Source organism: Arachis duranensis, chromosome 5 (assembly GCF_000817695.3).
Source record: "Arachis duranensis cultivar V14167 chromosome 5, aradu.V14167.gnm2.J7QH, whole genome shotgun sequence".
NCBI classification, from domain to species: domain Eukaryota; kingdom Viridiplantae; phylum Streptophyta; class Magnoliopsida; order Fabales; family Fabaceae; genus Arachis; species Arachis duranensis.
In genome coordinates, this window is record NC_029776.3 from 100,560,593 (window position 1) to 100,582,131 (window position 21,539).

At 30.0% G+C, this 21,539-nt stretch overlaps 2 protein-coding genes and 1 long non-coding RNA gene across 4 annotated transcripts in view; 1 reads left to right on the forward strand and 2 right to left on the reverse strand.

Annotated features, from left to right (window-relative positions):
- The window catches only part of LOC107491048 ((-)-isopiperitenol/(-)-carveol dehydrogenase, mitochondrial-like), a 9,389-nt gene extending 2,139 nt beyond the window's left edge, over window positions 1-7,250 (forward strand). The window contains exon 2 of the mRNA XM_016111821.3: window positions 6,523-7,250. Coding sequence (XP_015967307.1) covers window positions 6,523-7,126 — 604 coding nt within the window. The 3' untranslated portion in view covers window positions 7,127-7,250. The remainder of the gene's footprint in view (window positions 1-6,522) is intronic.
- Window positions 7,251-11,650: 4,400 nt separating this feature from the next.
- LOC107491336 (uncharacterized) lies at window positions 11,651-15,959 on the reverse strand. Of its 2 annotated transcripts, none has more exons than XR_002376164.2 (8): window positions 13,949-15,959; window positions 13,763-13,862; window positions 13,418-13,509; window positions 13,262-13,338; window positions 12,912-12,955; window positions 12,776-12,818; window positions 12,472-12,689; window positions 11,651-12,383 (listed from the first exon to the last, which is right to left on the reverse strand). It is a non-coding gene; the product is annotated as an uncharacterized LOC107491336 (long non-coding RNA). The 2 variants fall into 2 exon arrangements; XR_002376157.2 differs by having other exon boundaries at window positions 13,418-13,725.
- Window positions 15,960-21,280: 5,321 nt separating this feature from the next.
- The window catches only part of LOC107491335 (uncharacterized), a gene marked incomplete in the record, with an annotated part of 1,276 nt that continues 1,017 nt past the window's right edge, over window positions 21,281-21,539 (reverse strand). The window contains 1 exon segment of the mRNA XM_016112179.3: window positions 21,281-21,539.

Here is a 21,539-nt window from a genome sequence, read left to right on the forward strand (position 1 = left end):
AAAAATATTTTTATAAAAAATAATTTTTTTAAAATTGAATAAAATTAACATTAGTTAATACAAAAAATTTAAAATAAATAAAAAAATTTAAAAATTATAACAAAAAAAATACAAATAAAGAAAAAGAAAATATATTTTTAACATTTTTTTGGAGAAAAAAATAAAATTTTCTCCTATTATTAACATGCCCCATGAAAAAAGTATTAGCAAAATTAAAGTAGTACATCTAGAAACTAATCCTAAAGTGTTTTTGAGAGGAAACTGGGAGTAAGTATATATACGCCATAGGACACAGGTACAAATAAAACATATGGAAGGTTGGAGATAGAAGATGATATGACGTTAAGACAGAGATAATAAAATAGAAATATTAAAAATTATTTTTTATGTATTGTATTTGGATACTATGAATAAGATATTAATGTAATATCTTATATTATATTTAGATAGATATGAATAAAATTAAAATATTATATAAAATAATTAAAATAGTCATATAATTCTAAATTTTTTACATTAAATATAAATTAATTTAATAAAAATAAGAGTAAGTAGGAATACAAAAAATTACAAAAAGAATTAGTCTATAAACCAATAAGATAAAAATGATATTAAAGTAACAAAATTAAGAATAATAAAGTAACATAAATTAGAAAAGTAAATTAAGTTTTCGTTAATACAATATGCCATGAAAAAGAGAATGAACGATAAAAAAGAATAAATTAATTATCCAGTCAAGTAAGAAATTCTACTAAAAAAAGAGAGTATTTAAACAAAAGAACGTAGAGAAAGAAGAACTATCACATAAAGAAGAAGCTAAAATTAAAAAAAATAAAAAGAGATAATAGTAGAATAATAAAAAATATTTATGAATAAAAAGGAAAAAACATTTTGATAAAAAAATCCGAGTCCACATTTTTAAATTTCATGTCTATCATTATCCTTCATAAAAAAGTGAATATAAAAATATAAAATAATGTCCTAGAAATAATATATTCTGTGTCCATATATCTAAACATATTTTAAATATTCGTTATATATATCTCTATATCCTGTCTTCAAAAACAAACACTACCTAAACTACATACTAAATTGTAACCGTGCGCAGCAAATATTTCAATAAAACACTCGACATTATAAACTAATTTCTTTTAAAATATTTGCGTATTTATTATACAATATTTATAATCTTGTAGCTATAAAATAAGTGACTATGCCACAAGTATTTAAATAAGTATCCAACCATGCATCTATTGTATATTGTATGAAAAAAGGTGTAAAATACAAAAAAGATTTGGGTGCTTAACAAAAATATTCTTGATAGATTAAAATAATAAAAACACTTCTAAAAAATTTAAAAATATAATGAAAATAATCAAATATTATATACGTATGTATGTATTCTGAATTAAAGTTTTTTGGATCGAATTTTCATAGAATAAATGGGTAAATTAGTTCTTAAAATATTACTCATTCTTCAAATTGATTTTCGAAAAATTCTTTTAATTAAATTCGTTTTTTAAAGATTTTAAATTAGTCATGTTAGTCTTTTCGTCACTTCTATTGCTAACAGTATCAGAATTTGTTAATGTGGTATGTATCATAACACATATCTAGTAGTCCTAATTGACTATTAATATGATTAGTTTATAAAAGTAGATCAAATAAACTTTAAATTAAAAAATTCCAATGCTTTAAATTTCTCCATCAATTAGGTTTTGACTTGATCTAATTTTATAAACTTATTATGTTAATAGTTAATTAAGACTTCTAATTGTGTGTTGTGGTATCACTTAACGTGTTACATTAGCAAATTTTGACACCATCAACAAAGAAAATGACAGAAGGACTAGCATGACTAATTTAAAATCTTTAAATGACGAATTTGATTAAAAAAATCTTTCGGAGATCCATTTGGAGAACGAGTGATCTTTCAAAAACTATTTGACTAAAACATTTGTTTCTCATATTCTTGAATTGAATCAAATAGTCATTGATCAACTCAGATTTTTTCCTTCTCACTGTGAATAAATCAGACAATGTTACTTTCATTTCACCTCTAAAGAATTGATCATTAAAACTTCTTTCTAACCAAATTCAGCTATAGATTGAGTTAGGTTACAAGTTTGAAAATCATGTGAATAAATTCTTTGTCAGAGAAGAGAAAAAATATATTATTTTCAAATATTCATTACTAGCTAATTCATCGATTTTCACTATATAACGAGCTATGTGTTCGACCGTCGATTCCCCACTTTCTTCTGCAAATTTAGTGAGGGATTTGGGAGTTTTGACTCCTTTGGAGAGTTCAGTCTGTAAAGCATAATCTGAAAAGGGAGATATAAAATAGAGTTGATTTGTCATTCCTATATTTAACTCTGTTCTCTTTAAAATTTGTTTGATAACTTGGATTATATTCTGACCATAAACTTGAGCAGCATTGTTTGCTCTTGTCTCATTCAACATTTTATTTGGATCATCTCCTCTATTTAACATTAGAAGAAGATTATTAACCGGCATTCCACCTATTGGCGGTACAAACGGTTCATCGACTGCTCCTGTAATATCATCGACACGTAGCTATCTGCTCTATCCTTACATAATTATTTTTCATTATAGGATTTAAACTGTAGCCATTTGCTGTGTAAGCATATTGACTAAATCATGATGGTTATTCTCAATTTGTTGTCTAAACATGGCCAAAGATTCGACCGCATTAGGAAACGTTGTTTTGTCAGAAACTTAATTGTCTCGACATCCCGAGAAATATAGAGGCACGTCCTCCACCAACTGGAAACTTCATTGGGTTGCCCCCGTGCCTTGTGTCGAAACAACATTTAGCATTACTACATCAGATTGCAAGGATATTGGACCGATCCTAAATATGGGTGATTGCTTATCAAATATTGATAAGCATTATAATTTGTCATATTAGGGTTATAGTGAGTCGGTATACCCACTGGAAAGTATCCTAGAAGAGATGTCGGGTTATACAAGGATTATTCCTCGTAATGGTCATACTTCCTATAAATCCCATGTTAGTATCTTTCATTGGTGAATAGTAATTTGGAGGTAGTCCATATGGAGGCCATGTATTGGGTACTGTCAAAGAGACTTCTTCTATTATCACAAGGTTCATCCTTTGACTTGATGGGCCAGTCTCTGCCTTTAGGCCTCTTGTATTTTTACCAATGTTATTATTTGATATATTCGTCAAAGTAGAGACTCTATCAAACAGAATTAATTTTCCACTACGTAATCATATGTAAAAATTTGATACGTTATTTAACCCAGTGTCCCACTGAGCGTGTCAATTTGTTTCACTTGATTTTTGGTAACCTTGATAGGGTGTCGAATCAAACTTGTATCAAAATCTCAATTCGAAAAACAGATACGACTCCTTTGAAAAAGATTGGGTTCGACTCGGGAATTACTTAGCATTTGTGCAAAATAAGCTATGTCAAAATACTGTTGGCAAATTGTAGCAAATAAAAGGAAGTACGTAAAATAAATGAAAGAGTAAAATTGAAACTAAAGGAAAGAAAAATAACAATAAAAATATTAAAAGCAAAGAAATGAATTAAAACAGAAAAAAAGGAAAAATAAAATAAAAATAGACTCCTAACACTCACATGCACTTGCACTTCATGATTTTCCGTTGGTCATTGCGTTGCTGGGACTAAAAATTTTTGCAGAGTTCTTGTGTGATGATGAAATATTTTTTATTGCAATCTCTAAACTCATATGGACTTCTCTTACTTATAGAGACCATGAAGATAGATTTGACCGTGAAGAATCTTGACCACGATCTATCTTTCTGATTTTTTCAAGCAACGACCTTGTCTTGACCATGAAGAATCTTGACTCCCAAGTTTCGATATCCCACGTCTTCTTTTACTTTAGTCTTCAAATCTCACATTCTCTTCAGATTACACCCCAAAATTCGCACCTATATTCTCAATTCAGTTTGAAGAAGGAGTAAAAAGTCTTGACGTTTGATGCATGGCTAAACACCAATTTAAAAATTCACAAGTTATAAAACTCAAATTTCGTTGTAAGCATAATTCTAAATAAGAAAATAATCCTATCAAAGTTTAGAAAAATTGTCACAATTCAAATCGATTATCGAGAGTTTTAAATCTCAGGTCATTCTCCCTAAGAATTATAATCGAGTGTTCAATTATTGGCTATGAGAAATCGGAAGTTTTTATTACAATAAACAAGAAGCTAAATCACAAGAAATTAAAGAAGTAAACAATAATTAAATATCAAATGGTAATTAAACTAAGACAATTAAGGAAATTAATTAAGAAAGATCCTGAAAATGATTGATGGTTAAAAATCACTATCGTGGTCATTAACCACAACATGATAATTATAAAGAGCAAATCCCATTCGTCAACATGTAAATGGTGAAAAAAGTCAAGCGGGCTTAACTAATCCTAATCCATAAGTTCTAATCAATTTACTAATTGAATTAGCAAAAGATTAGCGTCAATAGAAACAAGATTAATTAAAATCTCTAAATTATCAATTAACTTGGATATTAGTAACTCAAGGTCACATAAGTTACCAACCCAAGGCAAGAGTTAAAAATTCTACTCTATAATTAATCCAAGTATTTTATCAAACACCTAGAATATATAAAAGTAAAACATCATACATTGCAACATTGATAAAATCTACAACTACCAAATTCAAGAAAACAACGTCAACAACTTAAACAAGCAAATATAAAACTTAAAATATCAACTGTATTAATAAAACTCAAAAATTCACAAGTTCATCAAATAACAAAACGGAAGAAAGCAAACTAACACCAAAGTCTAAGAGAATTATAATGCAAGAATAAGAAAACAAAATTAAAACTATATAATTAAACAAGACTAAAATCTAAAACTAACAAGAAAATTAAGTAAAATCCTAGGAATTTTAGAAAGAAGTTGGAACTTCTCTCTTTAGAATCTCCCTAAAACCTAAAAAAAAAACAATATGTAAAATATAAATGTATAAATGTGTCCCCTCTCTCCATTATCTTGGCACCCAAAATGCTTCATAATATGGCAATTGGAACTTTTTGGAAGTCCAAAACGAGGAAGCGCATGTTTTTATTAATCCAAGCACGTGGAGGTTTTTCGCTCACGCGGAAAAATCTCGCGCATACAAGAATCTCGTGCATGAGAGAATCTTGCAGATGCGAAGAAAATTTGTTTTTGCGGATAATTTGCACGGGCAACAGAAGCTCGCCTACGCAAATAACTCTCACGGGCGACATAAGCTCGCCCATGCGAGGACTTTAGCAACTTTTGCTCCAAATTGCTTCCCAAATTTGCTTCTTTGCTCCGTTCTTTTCGATTCCTTGTAGCTACTGAAGGGCCTTAACTCTAAAACACTTAAATAAAATTGATCACGACATCGAATGACATAAAAAAGAATTAAGAAAGATCAATGATTAAGAGTATAAAAACATATTTTTCACTCATGAGTTTATTGGAAGTAATAATTAAAAAACTCCATGAATTAAGCTAAAATTGTGTGATTTAGTTGATAAACTCCATACTTTTCAATACAATTTATAACAACAAAATAGAATTTATCAATATTTAAGAAAAATAATAATTGTTTTTCAATTTTTTTTAAGTGTTGAAAATCTTCAATTTTGATGCTATTGTACCATCTTTATTTCGAATTCGACTCGTATCTGTATTTATTGCTAATTTTAACTAATTTCATTAGATCGACATAATTTGTAGTCAAAATGCCTTCTTATTGAAAAAATTCACTTTTAGTACCAACAACACCCGAATTGATTTTAGAGAATTTTATATCAAAGACTTTCGTCTAATAAATTTTTATTTTCTGTAAGTCCTTAAAAGATACTTCCCTCGGATATGTCTCTCTGTCATTTTGAAAGGAAACTAATTTTTTTTAAAGTGTATTTTTTGACACCTAATTATCTAAAACATATGTAAAAAATTTGATTGAAATCCATGAAAGGATCAATTGTCTCTTCGATAAGAGTGATATCTTCGAAAACTTTTAAAGGATAATATTTTTTTAGAAGAAAGAGTCCTAGGAGTCCGTATTTTTTAAACTAATAAATATGTAAATTGAATATTAAATATAAACATCTAAAATTTAAAACAATAAAAACATAAAAATAATTAATTAAAAAATATTTGAAGGTAAAATAAAATAAAACTAATTTAAAATATATAATTTAGGATTTATAATTTAGGTGAATAGTGAACCGATGAGAGATAGTGGGTGAATACAATTTTAATATTTAAAAAATAAAAAAAAGTAAAAAGAAAAAAAAGAATAATTTAAAAAAGTTTGAGTAATTAAATAAGTTTATTTGTTGAATGATGTTGATTTTTTATTTTTATTTTTTTACTCCTAACTAAAATTTTTATTACATATCAAAAGATTCAGTCTAAAATTTTTCAAAGATCAATTTGAGTGATTAGGCCGTTTATTCTACTTTTTCTATATGATATTTTTCCTTGGAAACATTCGCAGGTGCACCTACGTCCACTGTGACGTGGCAAACGAGGATCAAATAAAAATCCTTGTGAACACAACAGTCAACTCTCACGGAAAAGTGGACATCATGTTCAGCAACGCTGGCATCTTAAGCCCTTCAGACCAGACGGTCCTCGACCTTGACATCTCCCAATTCGACCGCCTCTTCGCTGTCAATGCTCGCGGCATGGCCCTCTGCGTCAAACACGCGGCCCGTGCCATGATGGAGGGGCGCGTGAGAGGCAGTATCGTGTGCACGGGAAGCGTGGCAGCCACACACGGTACTCCCCGGCGTGTCGACTACACCATGTCAAAGCACGCGGTTCTCGGGTTAGTGCGCGCGGCAAGCCTACAGCTCGCAGCGCACGGCATTAGGGTGAACTGCGTTTCCCCCAACGCGCTGGCCACGCCCCTGACCTGTGCGTCGTTTGGGTTGGAGACGGAGGATATGCAAATGCTGTACGCGCATAACGCAAGGTTGAAGGGTATGGTTTTGACTCCGAAGCATGTTGCCGACGCGGTGCTGTTTCTCGTGTCCGGTGACTCCGAATTTGTCACCGGACATGACCTGGTAGTCGATGGTAGTTATATCGGTGGTTGACACTTTTAGTTGATGTTTTATATATTGGAAGCGGTTCTGGTGTTTTTCCGTATTGGGGACGTGTTGAATGATGTGGGACTTGTTGAATGATTTTTATAATTTTATAATGGTGTTTGCTCGAGTAGTAGAATGATAAATTCATACGTACCCATATATTTAATATATGGATAAATAATAATTAACCACGTAGAATTTATTTTTTATATTAGTATTTGATTTTTTTTTAAATATATAGTATATCGTCATTTTTTTAGAATTCAATTAATCCTAATTTTATAAATTTAAATAATTGAAACAATAAAATAAAAATATATTAAAAAACAAAAAATAAAAATTGTTCTTCATCTGGATTAAACATATTAAAAACAAAGAATTTGTCCAATTCTCCTAGATTAAACATATTAAAAAATCAATCCTTATTCATCTTCTCCTTCCTCTAATCAATCTGTCCTCCTCTAAAGCAAAGCAAAATATATCAATTAAACTAAAAATTAATGGTTCTTCATCTTCTCCAATTTTTCTAATATCATTCGTGCCCCACCTTTCTGAAGCAAATCAAGAAAAGTTCAAACCAAAATGCAAAACCCTAGCCCCAAGTCGTCCTCTGTCTCAGCGCTTCCGCTTCTTCGTCTTCCCTTTGTCCGGAACCCAGGTAGCTTGGCACGTCGTCCCCATCCTCGCTGGCTTCTCTGTCTGTGGCTTGGAGCAGCTTACCATCGGGTCACCGCTTGCTGTCGTCTCTGCTCTCGCCGTCGTGTCGCCGGTCGTTGCCAGAGCCGGTCGCCGGTCGCTGCCGTTTGTGTGCAGCGAAAGCTCTTGGTCAAATCAAACCTCTTGGAGTTGAGGTCAGTAATTTATGTCATAGTTCATGAATTTTTCCCCTTTGTAAAGAATGAAATTCAATTGATTGATTTGCACATAGTTTCATTTGTACAAAACTAAAAGAAATTTTTTTTATCTCATCTCTTATTTAACACTATCGAGTTTTCTATTGCATTCTATATTGCATATGAAATTTCATTCTAGTTTCTTTTGAAATTTACGGGTCTATGCTTGTTCCTGGGCGAGAATTTCCAGCTTCAAGCTTCAGATTTTTTATCCCTGCTGCTTGCTCTGTTGCACATTCATATCCGGGCGAGTCTAAAATAAAAACAAGGGCTAGGTAGGTAAAGGTTACAGAGTTACAGCCACAGGGGATCTTTGGATTAGAGCTAACAATTTATGAATATTATGGCTATCTGATGAACTTTCTGCCATTGTCTCACAAGATCTCAAATAGGATGATGCTTTATATTTGAGTACACCTTGGAGGGTAAGCACATTTGCTTTTACTAGATCTCAATTATCATCTCCTTTGTAATTATATATAAACAGATCTCATAGAGTAATGGATCCAGGAAGCCTGCTTATTTTTTGTTTGCTTGAACAGGGCTGGAAGGATACCATAGTCAAGCAAGATCAGTCTCATGAGAACCAATCAGATATGAGAAGAAAAATGCTATTGCTATTTTTTAAGGCCTTTAGGCATATCTATTTAGAGTAGAAGCATGTTATGACATTTCCTTTTTTTTCTATCTTTTAGGTGATTATTGATGATTGGATTTTTGACGGTTTAGAATTTCACAAATGAATTCTCGTTGCAAGTATAGTTTCTAAACCAACAATAATCCTTTCATGCAAAAAGTTGTTTGTCACTAAAACAAACCCCTAAAATTTATAAACCGAAGTATTCAAACCTCGGGTCGTTCTCCCTAGGAATTGTAATGAAGTGTTTTGTTATTAGTTGTGAGTTATTTTTGGGTTTTAATAAGAAACATGAAAGATAAATGGCAAGAAAGTAAGTTAAGGCCTAAAAAGATCTTGGCAAGGGTTGGTGGTCAAGGATCTCTATCCTAATCACTAACCACAATATGAGAATTGGCAAAGATTAATCTCATTAAATCATCCGGCAAGGATTAATCTCATTAAATCATCCTCTAACTAGTAGTAAAGGAAAGTCAAATGAGCTATATCAATCCTAGTCCATAAGTCCTAACTCTCCACTAATTCAATTCGTGAGAACTAGAGTCAATGGATCCCAATCATCAATTACTTGGACATTAGTAACTCGAGAGTTCCTAAGTTACCTTTCCAAGCCAAGAACATAAAACTCTACTCTAGATTCTAACCAAGCATTTTCTCAAACACTTGGAAGGCACAAAAGAAAAGCATAGTAAATTGACAACAAGAATAAAATCTAACAACAATTATTGAAAGGAATTAACAACAACAATCAAAAGAAACACATTTATTATGAATTACCTTGATTGAATTGAAAGAGAGTAGAAGAAACAAAAGTAGATCTACAACAAAACACAAGAACAACATAAAGGAAATTACAACAAAAGAATGGAAGAAGAATGAATCTAACAATAAGGAATTGAGAAGATAGAAGTAGAAGAAGATGAATTAAAATCTAGATCTAAGAACTAAACCTAATCTTAATCCTAATCCTAGAGAGAAGTGAGAGCTTCTCTCTCTAGAAACTACTTCTAAAACTAAACTATGACTAATCTAAACTAATGGTAACTAACTTGTGTTTCCCTCTTCATTCCTTGGGTTAAATAGCATTAGAAATGAGTTGGATTAGGCCCACAAGGCTTTAGAATTCGCTGGCCACGTTTTGCTTTAAGTGAACCAGGTGGCAGCAACGGCGCGTGCGCGTACTATGCACGTACGCGTCACCATGCGTGGTTAAACCATAGCAAATCTTATATTGTTTCGAAGCCCCAGATGTTATCTTTCCAACCCAACTGAAACCGCATCATTTGGACCTCTGTAGCTCAAGTTATGGTCGTTTAAGTGCGAAGAGGTCGGCTTGACAGCTTTCCGGTTCTTTCATTTCTTCATGAGTTCTCCAACTTTTCATGCTTTCTTTCTTCATTCCCTTGATCCAATCTTTGCCTCCTAAACCTTAAATCACTTAACAAACATATCAAGGCATCTAATGGAATCAAGGAGAATTAGATTTAGCTATTTTAAGTCCTAAAAAGCATGTTTTCACTCTTAAGCACAATTAAAGGAGAATATACAAAACCATGCTATTTCATTGAATAAATGTGGGTAAAAGGTGATAAAACTCCCTAAAATCAATACAAGATAAACCCTACAAATGGGGTTTATCAATTATTCTTTACGTGAGAACTAGTTCAAGAACACAATTATCTAATATATTATTCTTTATTATTAAAGTTTAAGGGCCAGAACATCTTTCAGTTAATAATATCTGTTATATAGTGCTAAAACTATGTGGTTCAATGATTGTGAACTAGTAGCATATATGTGTTTTAAATTGGGAGGAATCCAATGATTGTATTTATTTCTTCATTTTACTACCTAGTCGGTCCCTTTTTTTTAATAGTATGTTGTGGCTGTTCTTGGATTGATCATGTCAATGAACGGTGGGTGATCATTCTTCAATGAGATGTATGGAGAGCCATTAGAAACCCCTTTTAAAGTTGTAACGGTGGGTGATCATTCTTGAAAGGTGCATATTGTATATTTTTAATGTCAAAGTTGCATTCATATCCCTTGAACTTTGTCACTTTTCAAAGGGGATTGGGTTGTTTTTCATTTTCAGTGGTTATCAGAGTAATTTGGTAGACAGATAGAGAGATATGGAGAGCCAGAAGGAGGATGAATGTCATGGTAGATAATGCATATTTTTTGTTGCTTGTTTTGGATAGAAACAAGCCACCATTGTCTCTGTTCCTATCTTAGAATATAAATTCATTTGAAATCCAACACTAGAGTTAATGTTAGGGAGTCAACGGTTGATATGCTAACAAAATTTATGACTATATGGAAAGCAAAATGGTGTCATTGTTGTGAGTCAGATTAATATAGTAATTTCACTTGCAAGTAATTGCAATAAGATTATAATTTTTCTGTTCAACGGTTGATATGCTAACAAAATGAAGCTTGTAATCTGTCATTCACTGTCTTACTTGTATATATATAAGAATTAAACTCAATACTGCTTCGAGGTACATGCTCTTGATATACTTTGAAATGTGCATGTTGCACCACTTAATTGTTGTTTTCTTTCTTCTTTCATGTATATACTTTGTTCATTTTCAGAGGATGCAATCATGATTACAACTTAACAATTGCTTGTAACATTCCTTGATTTGATTCCTTGTACATTAATATCCACAATGAAATTTATAAATTGCATAAGTGAAATCTATGTAAGCTTTATCAATGAGTAGAAACGTTGTAACAAGGCCACGGATGCTAAAAATTCAGTGTTTTATATGAAAATAATAGTAACAAAACATAGCTGAAGAATAAAAAAATGCTAATGCCATAATTTTCCAACACCAGAATTCTTCGTAAGAGATCTAACTATTCTTACAGTTAATATTTGACCACAAAACTTCTTTCACTTTCTTTCAACAAATGACAAGAAATTCAATGGAAAAATGAATTGTTCTAGTTAATTCCAAGACAACAAATTGAATTTTTCTTTATGAGGTGAAGATCCACCTGCATCAAACATGAAGCATATATGGTTTTGTGACAATATCACTTGTAAAACTTATCAAGAAAAAAGTTGTTGCACGGGACCATATATTTGGTATAACTTAACAATACCTTGGGACCAAAGAGATCTCTGATGTTATCGATCCCACATAGTATCATCTTTGGCTTGTTTCTAGAGACAAAAGAACTTGTCAAAATCAATTTTGAATGAAGTTCAGTAGTTAGTTAATATGTTGTACTAAAATTTCTAGTGTTTTATTAGATTCAAACAGAAAATGAGTACCGAAACAGAAGAATTTATAGTAACTTTAACAAATGATAGCATACAAAGAAGGAATTTTTTTTTCATTATTTGTTACCTAAAAGTACAAGGGACTGGCCCCAGAGAATTAAATGGCACCAGGGTCAAGCACAAAAAATGAACTGTAAAGAATAGACTAAAACAAAAACAAGGTTGGAAAAAAAGAAAAAGAAAATCCACTAATATGCAACACACTTTTTTTTGGTGTTTGTCAGAATCTCTCAAAATTGTTCTAGCCATATTAGCCATTAAAGGTGTGAGTTAAAGCTTCTTCAAGGGATGACTTGGCATTGCCTTGCAAATCCTCGAGTACAGCAGATTTCTCACCAGGTGACAGTTTGTACGGTGATTTCTTTAAGAGTGTATTCAAAGCCGAAATTGCAAGTATCCTTGTCTGAGGAAGTTGACTTTTCAAATTCTTCAAAAAGTGACCTATACAAGCAAAAACATAAATAGTAAACACAATGCACAAAAGATAGCACAAAGGAGGATTCAAAAGTATATAACAAGCAATACAAACCAGCTGTTTCACTCAGGATTCTAGTCAAATATGAAAAGAAAGAAGGCCAAATGAGTTGCCATTTACCGCCAATGCAAGCCAGTGGAATCAAAACTCATAGAGCCAATCTGAGAAACCAAATCTGAAAATCCCAGTCCACAAGTATGGTTGTCTTTGTCTGATATCCTAAAAAAGCTTTTAAATACTCCAGAAAATTGGATGTTGTACTTTACAAAAAGCTGTTAAAAATCAGGAACTATTAAATTATATCAAGACAATAAAACTACAATACAAGTCAACAATCATCTGAAGGGGATAAGTCTACCCCATTAATTGCTTTCTGAGCTTTCAAGGATTCATGATGAGAACTTCAAGGAAAAACCAGCAACGTATTAGTCTCTCAAATTACCCATAGCACAACAATTTCTAACTACATTGGGAAACAATGAAAATGGAAATACCTTAAGAGAATAGCCATGATAAATGAAGAGAATGACTTCAGATCCTGGAATCAAATAAAGCATATAAGAAACATGAAACTAATAACCACCCAGAAAGACAATTTAAAGAAAATGCTTGATCATCACTGTAGTCAAAATATAGCAGAAAATGAAAATAAAATTGAAATTGCAACCAAATAGGCCCTAAAATCCTGTTTTTTTATTTCACTTTTTCCTTCACAAATCTTAAAAATAAAGAAGATTGAAAATGAAAACTGAAAATAGAAATAAAAATGCCAACCAAACATGCACTTTCCTTCACCTAGAATATGCAAACACAACAAATCTTACACAACCAGCTATATACATACCTGTACTGATCTATTGGATAATAATGAACTTGACTTCCAAGAAGGGATCGTAGAAGATGATCAGCAGCCCCATTAACCTGTCATTGAGAATAAGAATAACCAATGTCAGATATGTACTAGTAGACCATTATCAACAAGGTTGAGAGAGAATAAAACCTTCTAGGATGTTGAGTCAAAAGCCAAGAAGACAGCTTCTTTAAATTGATCCTTATAGCGGAGTATTGCCGGACCGCCAAAAGTGATGCCAACTGATAATATTTTTAATTGATAAACTCTTATAAACTGATAAACAAAACCAGTCATTTACCATCTAAAGGAAATGCTCAAGCAGGGCTAGTTCAAACTACACATAGATCCAATCCATGCCCTGAATTTCACAAACACTAAAGTAATGCATCAAAGCAAAACTCCATGAAAAGAAACATATCAATAGTTTATTATCACACATAATCCTCTCCCCTCACCTTTCCTCCCTTTTTACCATAATGCCCTCCAGTTCACCTTTCCTCCCCTTTTACCATAATGTCCTCCGGTTGGCTGGTCCCAAAAGACTGTGGAATCTCACAAAGTACCGTTTTACATGGCAATGCACATTCTCCAGCTATACAAATAGGGAACAGAACAGTTAAATTCAGAAGTAAATATGACTTGTTCAATGTATATGCTACATAAAATTGACGAGCATACCTGTGATAAAGTAATTTTTGAGTCATACATGCTGATGAATGAATCAGCTAAATCATGTGCCTCATCTATTTTCTTCAATTAACGTTAGTCAAAATAATAACAACCAGGACCAGAATATTCGGTTTATTAAAGAAAAAGTTGAGCTAAAAATAAATGAATAAACCCAGAGAATTTTTGAACACTTATGATAAGGGTATACAATACTGCCTAGTAAAAGTTAGTTCCAGTTGTGTGCTGAATCAGTAATGAGATGCTGAAAGTGGCCTAACTAGATTTAAACCAAAAGAGATCCAAATTTGACCAAAATGGAGTATATTTGGGAAACCTTCATTAGCTCCCTCGAAATTTAAACTTAAATGAATGAAAACAAAATGAGCAAAGGAACAAAAATTAAATGAATAAACAAATAAATAAATAAGCTCTCCTAGTTTCTGTCATCAATAAAAGTTGGTAAGCAACATCATATTATCTTTCTATACAACTGAATTCTGAATATAAGCATATCCACTGAAATCTAAAGACCAAAGTAGAGAGATAACAAATAAGTAAAACCCAAAATCACATCCACTCAAAACCTAAGAGAACATGTGATAATGACATTGAAGAAATATTAAACCAAATATAAGATTGATAATAACAATCAACAAAGAATTAAATAGCAAGTATTTCCTTCTTTCATTGCTGTCTTAGTTCCTTAAAACTCTCTGGTTTGCTCATCAATTTTACAGTGATAAACTAAAAGTCATTAAGAGAGACAAAAATCTGTTTAGTCAAAAAGGTAAAAAAATAAAAATTTAAGCTAGATAAGTAACAATGATCAAATTCTTTGTAACATTACATGCATATTTAAACCAAATGCCTATTTCTGCTATTGACTACTAGGAAAGAGTTAAAACAGTACTATTAATTTGGTTTCAACTTTCAATAGGCATGCAGCTTTTCAATTTTCTTCTGAGTTTTATAAAAATGATTTGTAACATGCTCTATGAATTATAATTAGCCAAACTTCAAAGATTTAGAGTTGTATTACTAATTATGATATAAATAAAACACTCGTATATGAAATAACATCAAATAGCGTGCTAGGGTGAATCATAATAGATGCAGTGAAAAATCAAGAATCCAGAATCAAAATCAAAGAACAGAATCAAGTCAAGTATAGAACAGGAAAAAATAGAAGCATTAAAAAATCATAACAATAATCAAGAATCAAGAATAGCAACCAAGAGAATATTAGAGATCTGCAGAAAATATACCAACCAAGAATCAAGAAATTTAAAAATATAACTAAAATCAAGTACTACAATACTTAGTAGTTAAGTTACAGTGGTGATATCACTCAGATGCATGTCAATAAAAAATAAAGAACACATAAAAAAGCAACACAGCAACACACAAAACAGCACCACAGTAGAAGCTCATTCAAAAAAATATCACAACATACAAAAATAGCAACACAGCAGAACTAGAGCTCATTAGTAATCAAATAATCATTCAATAAAAAATTAAAACACAAAACATTCAAATATTCAGTAATAAAATAATCATTGCAAATGGCTAAATAAAAAACGTAGAAGAAGTTAGCAGTGAACTGACCGTCGAAGTTTAAGGTTTTTTTCTTGGTTGAGCTTCTGCTCTCTGAGCTCGAAGGAAGGAAATTGGAATGGAGATGGGTTTTTCATCTGAGCAGTCTGAGAAGAGGGGGGCAGAATCGTGACGGAGACAGAGGCCAGGCGACGAACACAACTCAGAAGACGGTGGTGGGTTGGAAGAATCTGCGACGACCAGACGAAGACGATGGTGACTGAGCGCCCGACGGATGGCGGCAAGATCGCAATGGAGCAGATGAATACCAGGAACTGACGCGCCGAGGTTGAGGAAGAAGAAGCTGCGATTCTTGAAGGAGGAAGAAGCACGGACGACCAGACGACAATGGTAGTGCCTGAGAGCAACGGACGGCGGCAGTCCTTGCGGCGGTGGTGGATAAGCTAGGGTTTCTGTTTTAACTTCCTTTTTTGATTTGGAGAGAAGCTGTTAAGATAGGGGTATTCAAAGGGTATTTTTGTCTAATCAAATAAAGGAAGGATGTTTAATTCTTTTTATAAAATTAAATAAATAAATATTTTTTATTTTTATTTAATTAAATAGGTGTTTTAGTAAAAGTGATGATATATTATATATTTAAGAAAGAAAAATCAAATGCTAATGTGGAAAATAAATTCCACGTGGCTAATTATTATTTGTCCATATATTAAATATATTGGTACGTATGAATTTATCATCGTACCGTAGCAAACACCTATTATAATATATTTCAAATATTAATATTCAACTAATTGTCAAAATCGAACCGGTGATCGAATCGGTCAGATTACTGGGTCACTAAATAAGTATTTTGTTAATTTTATTCTATCATAAATATTTTTATTTTGTTTTTTATATTAAAATAACTATTATTTTTAATTTTCAATAATTTATTAATTAATTTATATTTATTATACTATTATAGAAATAAAATTAAAAATTAAATACATATTTTCAAAAATATATTAATAACAATCAAATATCAATTTTTATATATAATTTATGGTGTAAAATGAGATAATAAATTAGTCACTAATATAAAATATTTTTTCAATTTAATGAACAAAAAAAATAAAACATAACACAATCAATATCAATATATTAATATATTTATATACTATGTGTTGTTACTATGTGAATCCATATTTAAAAGGATAAAAAACACATAAAAATTCAGTTATAGTTTATTATATATTTAATTTTTGTCATTTATTATAATGACATGTATGCTGGCGCAGTGGTAGGATGAGGGGCGTATTTGCTGGCTTGCCTGTGTTTGAATCATGCATACCTCATTTTTGGAGTAATTTGTACAGGAGCTTCTACCATGGTACAGCAACGCGCAAGTGTATCGTGGACCCGCACGGATCTAGTGGAATATGGGTGCAAACCGACCGATTTTCAACGGATTTGACTACCGTTGACCGATTTAATTGCGGATCCGATTCAAATGTCTGTCGAACCGGCCAGATCACCGGTACCGGTCGAACCGGCCAGATCACCGGTACCGGTCGAACCGGCCTATTCGGTCCAGTTCTGATAACACTGACTAAAACATTATTTTTCTTCTTTTCATATTAAAAATAATTTCTAACTAAAATATACTATAAATTATTGAAAAGCTTTTATTAAGTGAAAACAATAAAAAGAAAGTTTTACAGACTTCACACAACCGGTTAAAAAGTTATTAAGTATATAAAGATAGGAGATATCTTTTGTACTCTTTGTTACTTGTCTCATTGTTAATAATTTACATTTTTCACCATTTTTACCAGCAACTTTAATATTATTATAATATTTATTTATTTATATCATAATATGCAATTTACAAACCAAAATTATAGTATTATATAATTTAAAATTTTAACATTTTAAAATGAAAGCGTTGAAAAAAATTCGATTATTAGTAAAAAAATAAACATTAATCCTAACTGTACATCCCTTGATTAATATAAATGTACTGTTAAATAAGAGTAAATAAAAAAAAAGTCAATTTCAAGAAATATGTAAGTAGGTATTGGTAGAAAATTTTAGCTTTTAATAATTTAGATTTCTTTTGGACATATAATAAAAAACTTTAGGTGACAAAGATGTGAAATTATATACCATTAGATTTATATCCTTGTAAAATTAAAATAAATTAATTTGTAAATATAAAAAATAGTTAATAAACAATTTAAAAAATTAATATTAAATTATTTTTATTAAGTTATTTGAAAATTTTATATTTAATTAGAGTAATTAGTGAGATGAAATATCAATTATGGTTATTCATATAAAAAACACATTAATAATAATATTAGTATAAAAAAATAAAGTTGTATTTATATTTATAACTATAGATAAAAAAATTAAAAAATAAAATATATTAACTATTGTATAAAGCCATAAACCATTTATGAATTTAAATATGATTTCAACTATTCTCTAAATATGATATACAATATTAAAATTCAAATCATTAATATAAATTAACATTTTTTATACTTGTTAGTAAAAAATAACTAAATTTAAAAAAGAGGTAAATCGAAATATTAAGCAACTTTTAGAATAAAAGTCTAAAATTTGGTATAGAAGAAAACGTATTTAGGAATGTTAAGCAAGAGCTCGATTAGCATAGTAAATCAAGAAGTTGTCCGAATGAAAGAAAAAATTGAAGAATTTTAAAGTCGAAGATTATTCAGTAACCGTCACAGAATCAAAGCAAAAAAGCAGAAATAGTTATCTATGTTTTCGCTCATGTGGAGGTGTTATTTCAAAGTTTAGCAATTGAGGACATGGCTATAAATATTGGAAGACTCGAAAATATAGGGGTTGGAACTTTATTTCATAAATTATTTACGCAATGACTTTCTAAGTCTGCTTCGTGTCAAATTTCTGTAGAGTTCCTTCCACTTGTTTTTACTTTTCATTTATAATTTCTGCAAAACTTTACTTTTCGTGTTCAATAACTTTAATTTTCTTGTCAAATATACATTTTAGCACTTTTATTAATTTTTAATTTAATAAAATTCAATACACGATTTTATATAATAAATTATCCATAATTTAATATTAGAAGTTTACAAACAACTATAAAAGTTCATAACTAAAAACAACCAAGGTATGATGGTATGAAAATCTGTAGTATCTGATTCTCTCTGTTTTCTACTTCATAGGCAATTATCATAATGTTTGACGAATTGGATAAGTGAGCTGTTACGCATAATAAACTTGTTAAAAAAAACATTCATACTCTCGTTCTTTTGTGTGTTTCTTTTCTCGACCCAAAAGTGATAACCTAGATAAATTAAAATCCATGAATGACGATATTCAAAAAGCTCTAAGATTTTAGAAAATACCTAATATAAGAACCAAAATACGCCAAAAGACATACAATTTGAGCTTCTATTGCACAAGCAAAACACAAATATCCACACACTAAAAGTAACAACATCAATTAATCCTAATAAAGACACCATTACTTGAAAGTCACTTGTTATTTCTAACACTATACTTCATCAGAAAATCTTTTAAATTTCTATCAAATGATTCTTTTGTAAAAGAGTTCCAAATAACATGACTCATTTCGTGTTCAATTTCTTAGTGTCGTTTGTAGCCATTTAATTTATTTAGAATCTTTTTCATGATATGTCAAATAAATCACTGATGAATTATTGTGGACATACAAGCCTCAATAACCTTTTGCATGAATGCACATTTTAAAAATGTTGACTGACTGTAGTAATTCACCCCAACAAAAGAACAAAAAATCAGATTATATCTAAATACAACGACACATAAACATTCAAACAAATTATATATACACTAAATAAGATAAATATAACTAAATAGATTAATTACAATATTCGCGCTTGATAGAATAGGCATACATTGTTGCTATGTAGCTCAATAACATCTACCCAACCCAATATCAATGCACCTCTCCTACACAACAAGAAGACGCCCGCCCCTAACTCTTTATCTTGAATCTTTGAGTCCTCTGCCTTTTAACTGTGCTCATCACTGCACTAGAATGTTCTAAGCTTATATTTCTTACATCTTAAAATCAATTACTGTGAGGAACAGCCCGTGGATAGAGAGCTTCGGATCAAAGTTCTCTAAAATTAAAAAGTTAAATAATTAAATAAGGAGTTAAATGCTCTTAAATTAAAATAACACTCATATTGAGAAGGAAAAAGTTTGGTAACCAAACTTAGGGAACCAAAATCAACCAAAACTTTCTATTTTTAACTTTATTTAATTAGATGAACTAAATTTAATTAGTATTCTTTCACGCGCCTAGCAATATTTATTGTAAACATTAATTATGTATATTAAATAGCATATTATAAATACATACTTTATCAATTTATATTCTTATTAAATGAATATATATAATTTATATTTATGGTTTTTAATTTATATTATAATAACAAAAGTATATTTTTTATTTATTATGTAACATCTATATATTTATACACTTAATTTTTATAATTAATATTATGCAATTTTAAACTATATTTTATTATATATTTCAAATTATTTCATATATGCACTAATAAATTATGATGCATGTTTTAATTTTTTTTGAAGATATTATACATTTAAATTAACGTATAATTTTTTAAATCATTGATAATTTAAAAATTTGTTTCATATTTTTCAAAGTGAAATTATTTATTTTGATTTACATATACTATAATTAGATTTGAAAAAAAGAATATCAAATACTTAAATTAATTTATTCAATTAGCAAATTTACTCATAAGTCATAACATCCATAAATTCATACACATAACATTTATAGTTAGGTAAGGTACACATAACATCCAAAATTTCATATTAATAACATCCAAAATTTTATATTAATAATATCCATAATTAATAAATTTTTATAATTAATATTACTAAATTTTAAACTGTGTTTTGTTTTAAACTCGGCAAATTCATAAGAGGTCCGACCTCGTCCTAAGGCTCACGCCTAAAGGTCGGACCTCGGATATCTCGTATGTGCACAAATAAATCATAATTTTAATTATTTTAATATTTTTATTTAATATTCATATATGTACTTATTTATTGATTGTAATATAATGAGTTAATAATTACTTTTAAAATTTTATTTCTTAATTTTTGTTTATATTTTATTTTTTATTTTTTATTTTATAATAATCTATATGTAAAATATGAGTTGTATAACAGAAGTTGTTAAATTTTATAATTTAATATCCATATTTTTATACGTATAATATTTATATTTTATATACATGATATCTATAATCAATAAATTGGTGCTAATTTATTATTATTTATTATTTCATTTTGCAGGTCATAAATTAACAATTTTGGATGTTAATAATTTTGAATAAATAAAAACCGATCAAATTTAAGAAGTTTTTATTTTTTTAAAATGTGTTGAGGTGATTTGAGATTTTTTAAAAATTAAAAATATAAGAATTTGAGATTTTTATTTGGGAGAAAAAAATTATAGAATTATAAATACATATAATAATAATGAGAGAGAATTTTTTGGAATTTAATTCACATTAAATTTAGAATTAACTTTTAGTATAATTAAATGAGAAAAGATAATTAATTATAGACAGAAATTAATTATATCAATTAAATTAAAAAAATGATTTATACTCCCTTATAAATACAAATATTATTAATCATATATTTTTATTTATTATCTATAATATTTTGGTTACGTAGCATTAGCCGATTGAGAATTACAAATCTCCGAACTTCTGTGGGTAAGACAAGTACACACAAGGTGGGACTCGATTATGATTTAACACAAATATCACTTGTTCATACAGCTTTCCTTGTATAACAATATGGCAATCTAAGATCGAACAATCAAACCAGGACAATCATATCCATCCACAACATGCAGTGCAATCGATGTATCTCAGTATCTTCTTACAGACAGTCAAATATTGTCCCTTTCGTTTTCCATTAACACATCAACCCGGCGGGGGGAAGGGAGGAGGGAGGGATAAAAAAGGCAAATCACATCTTT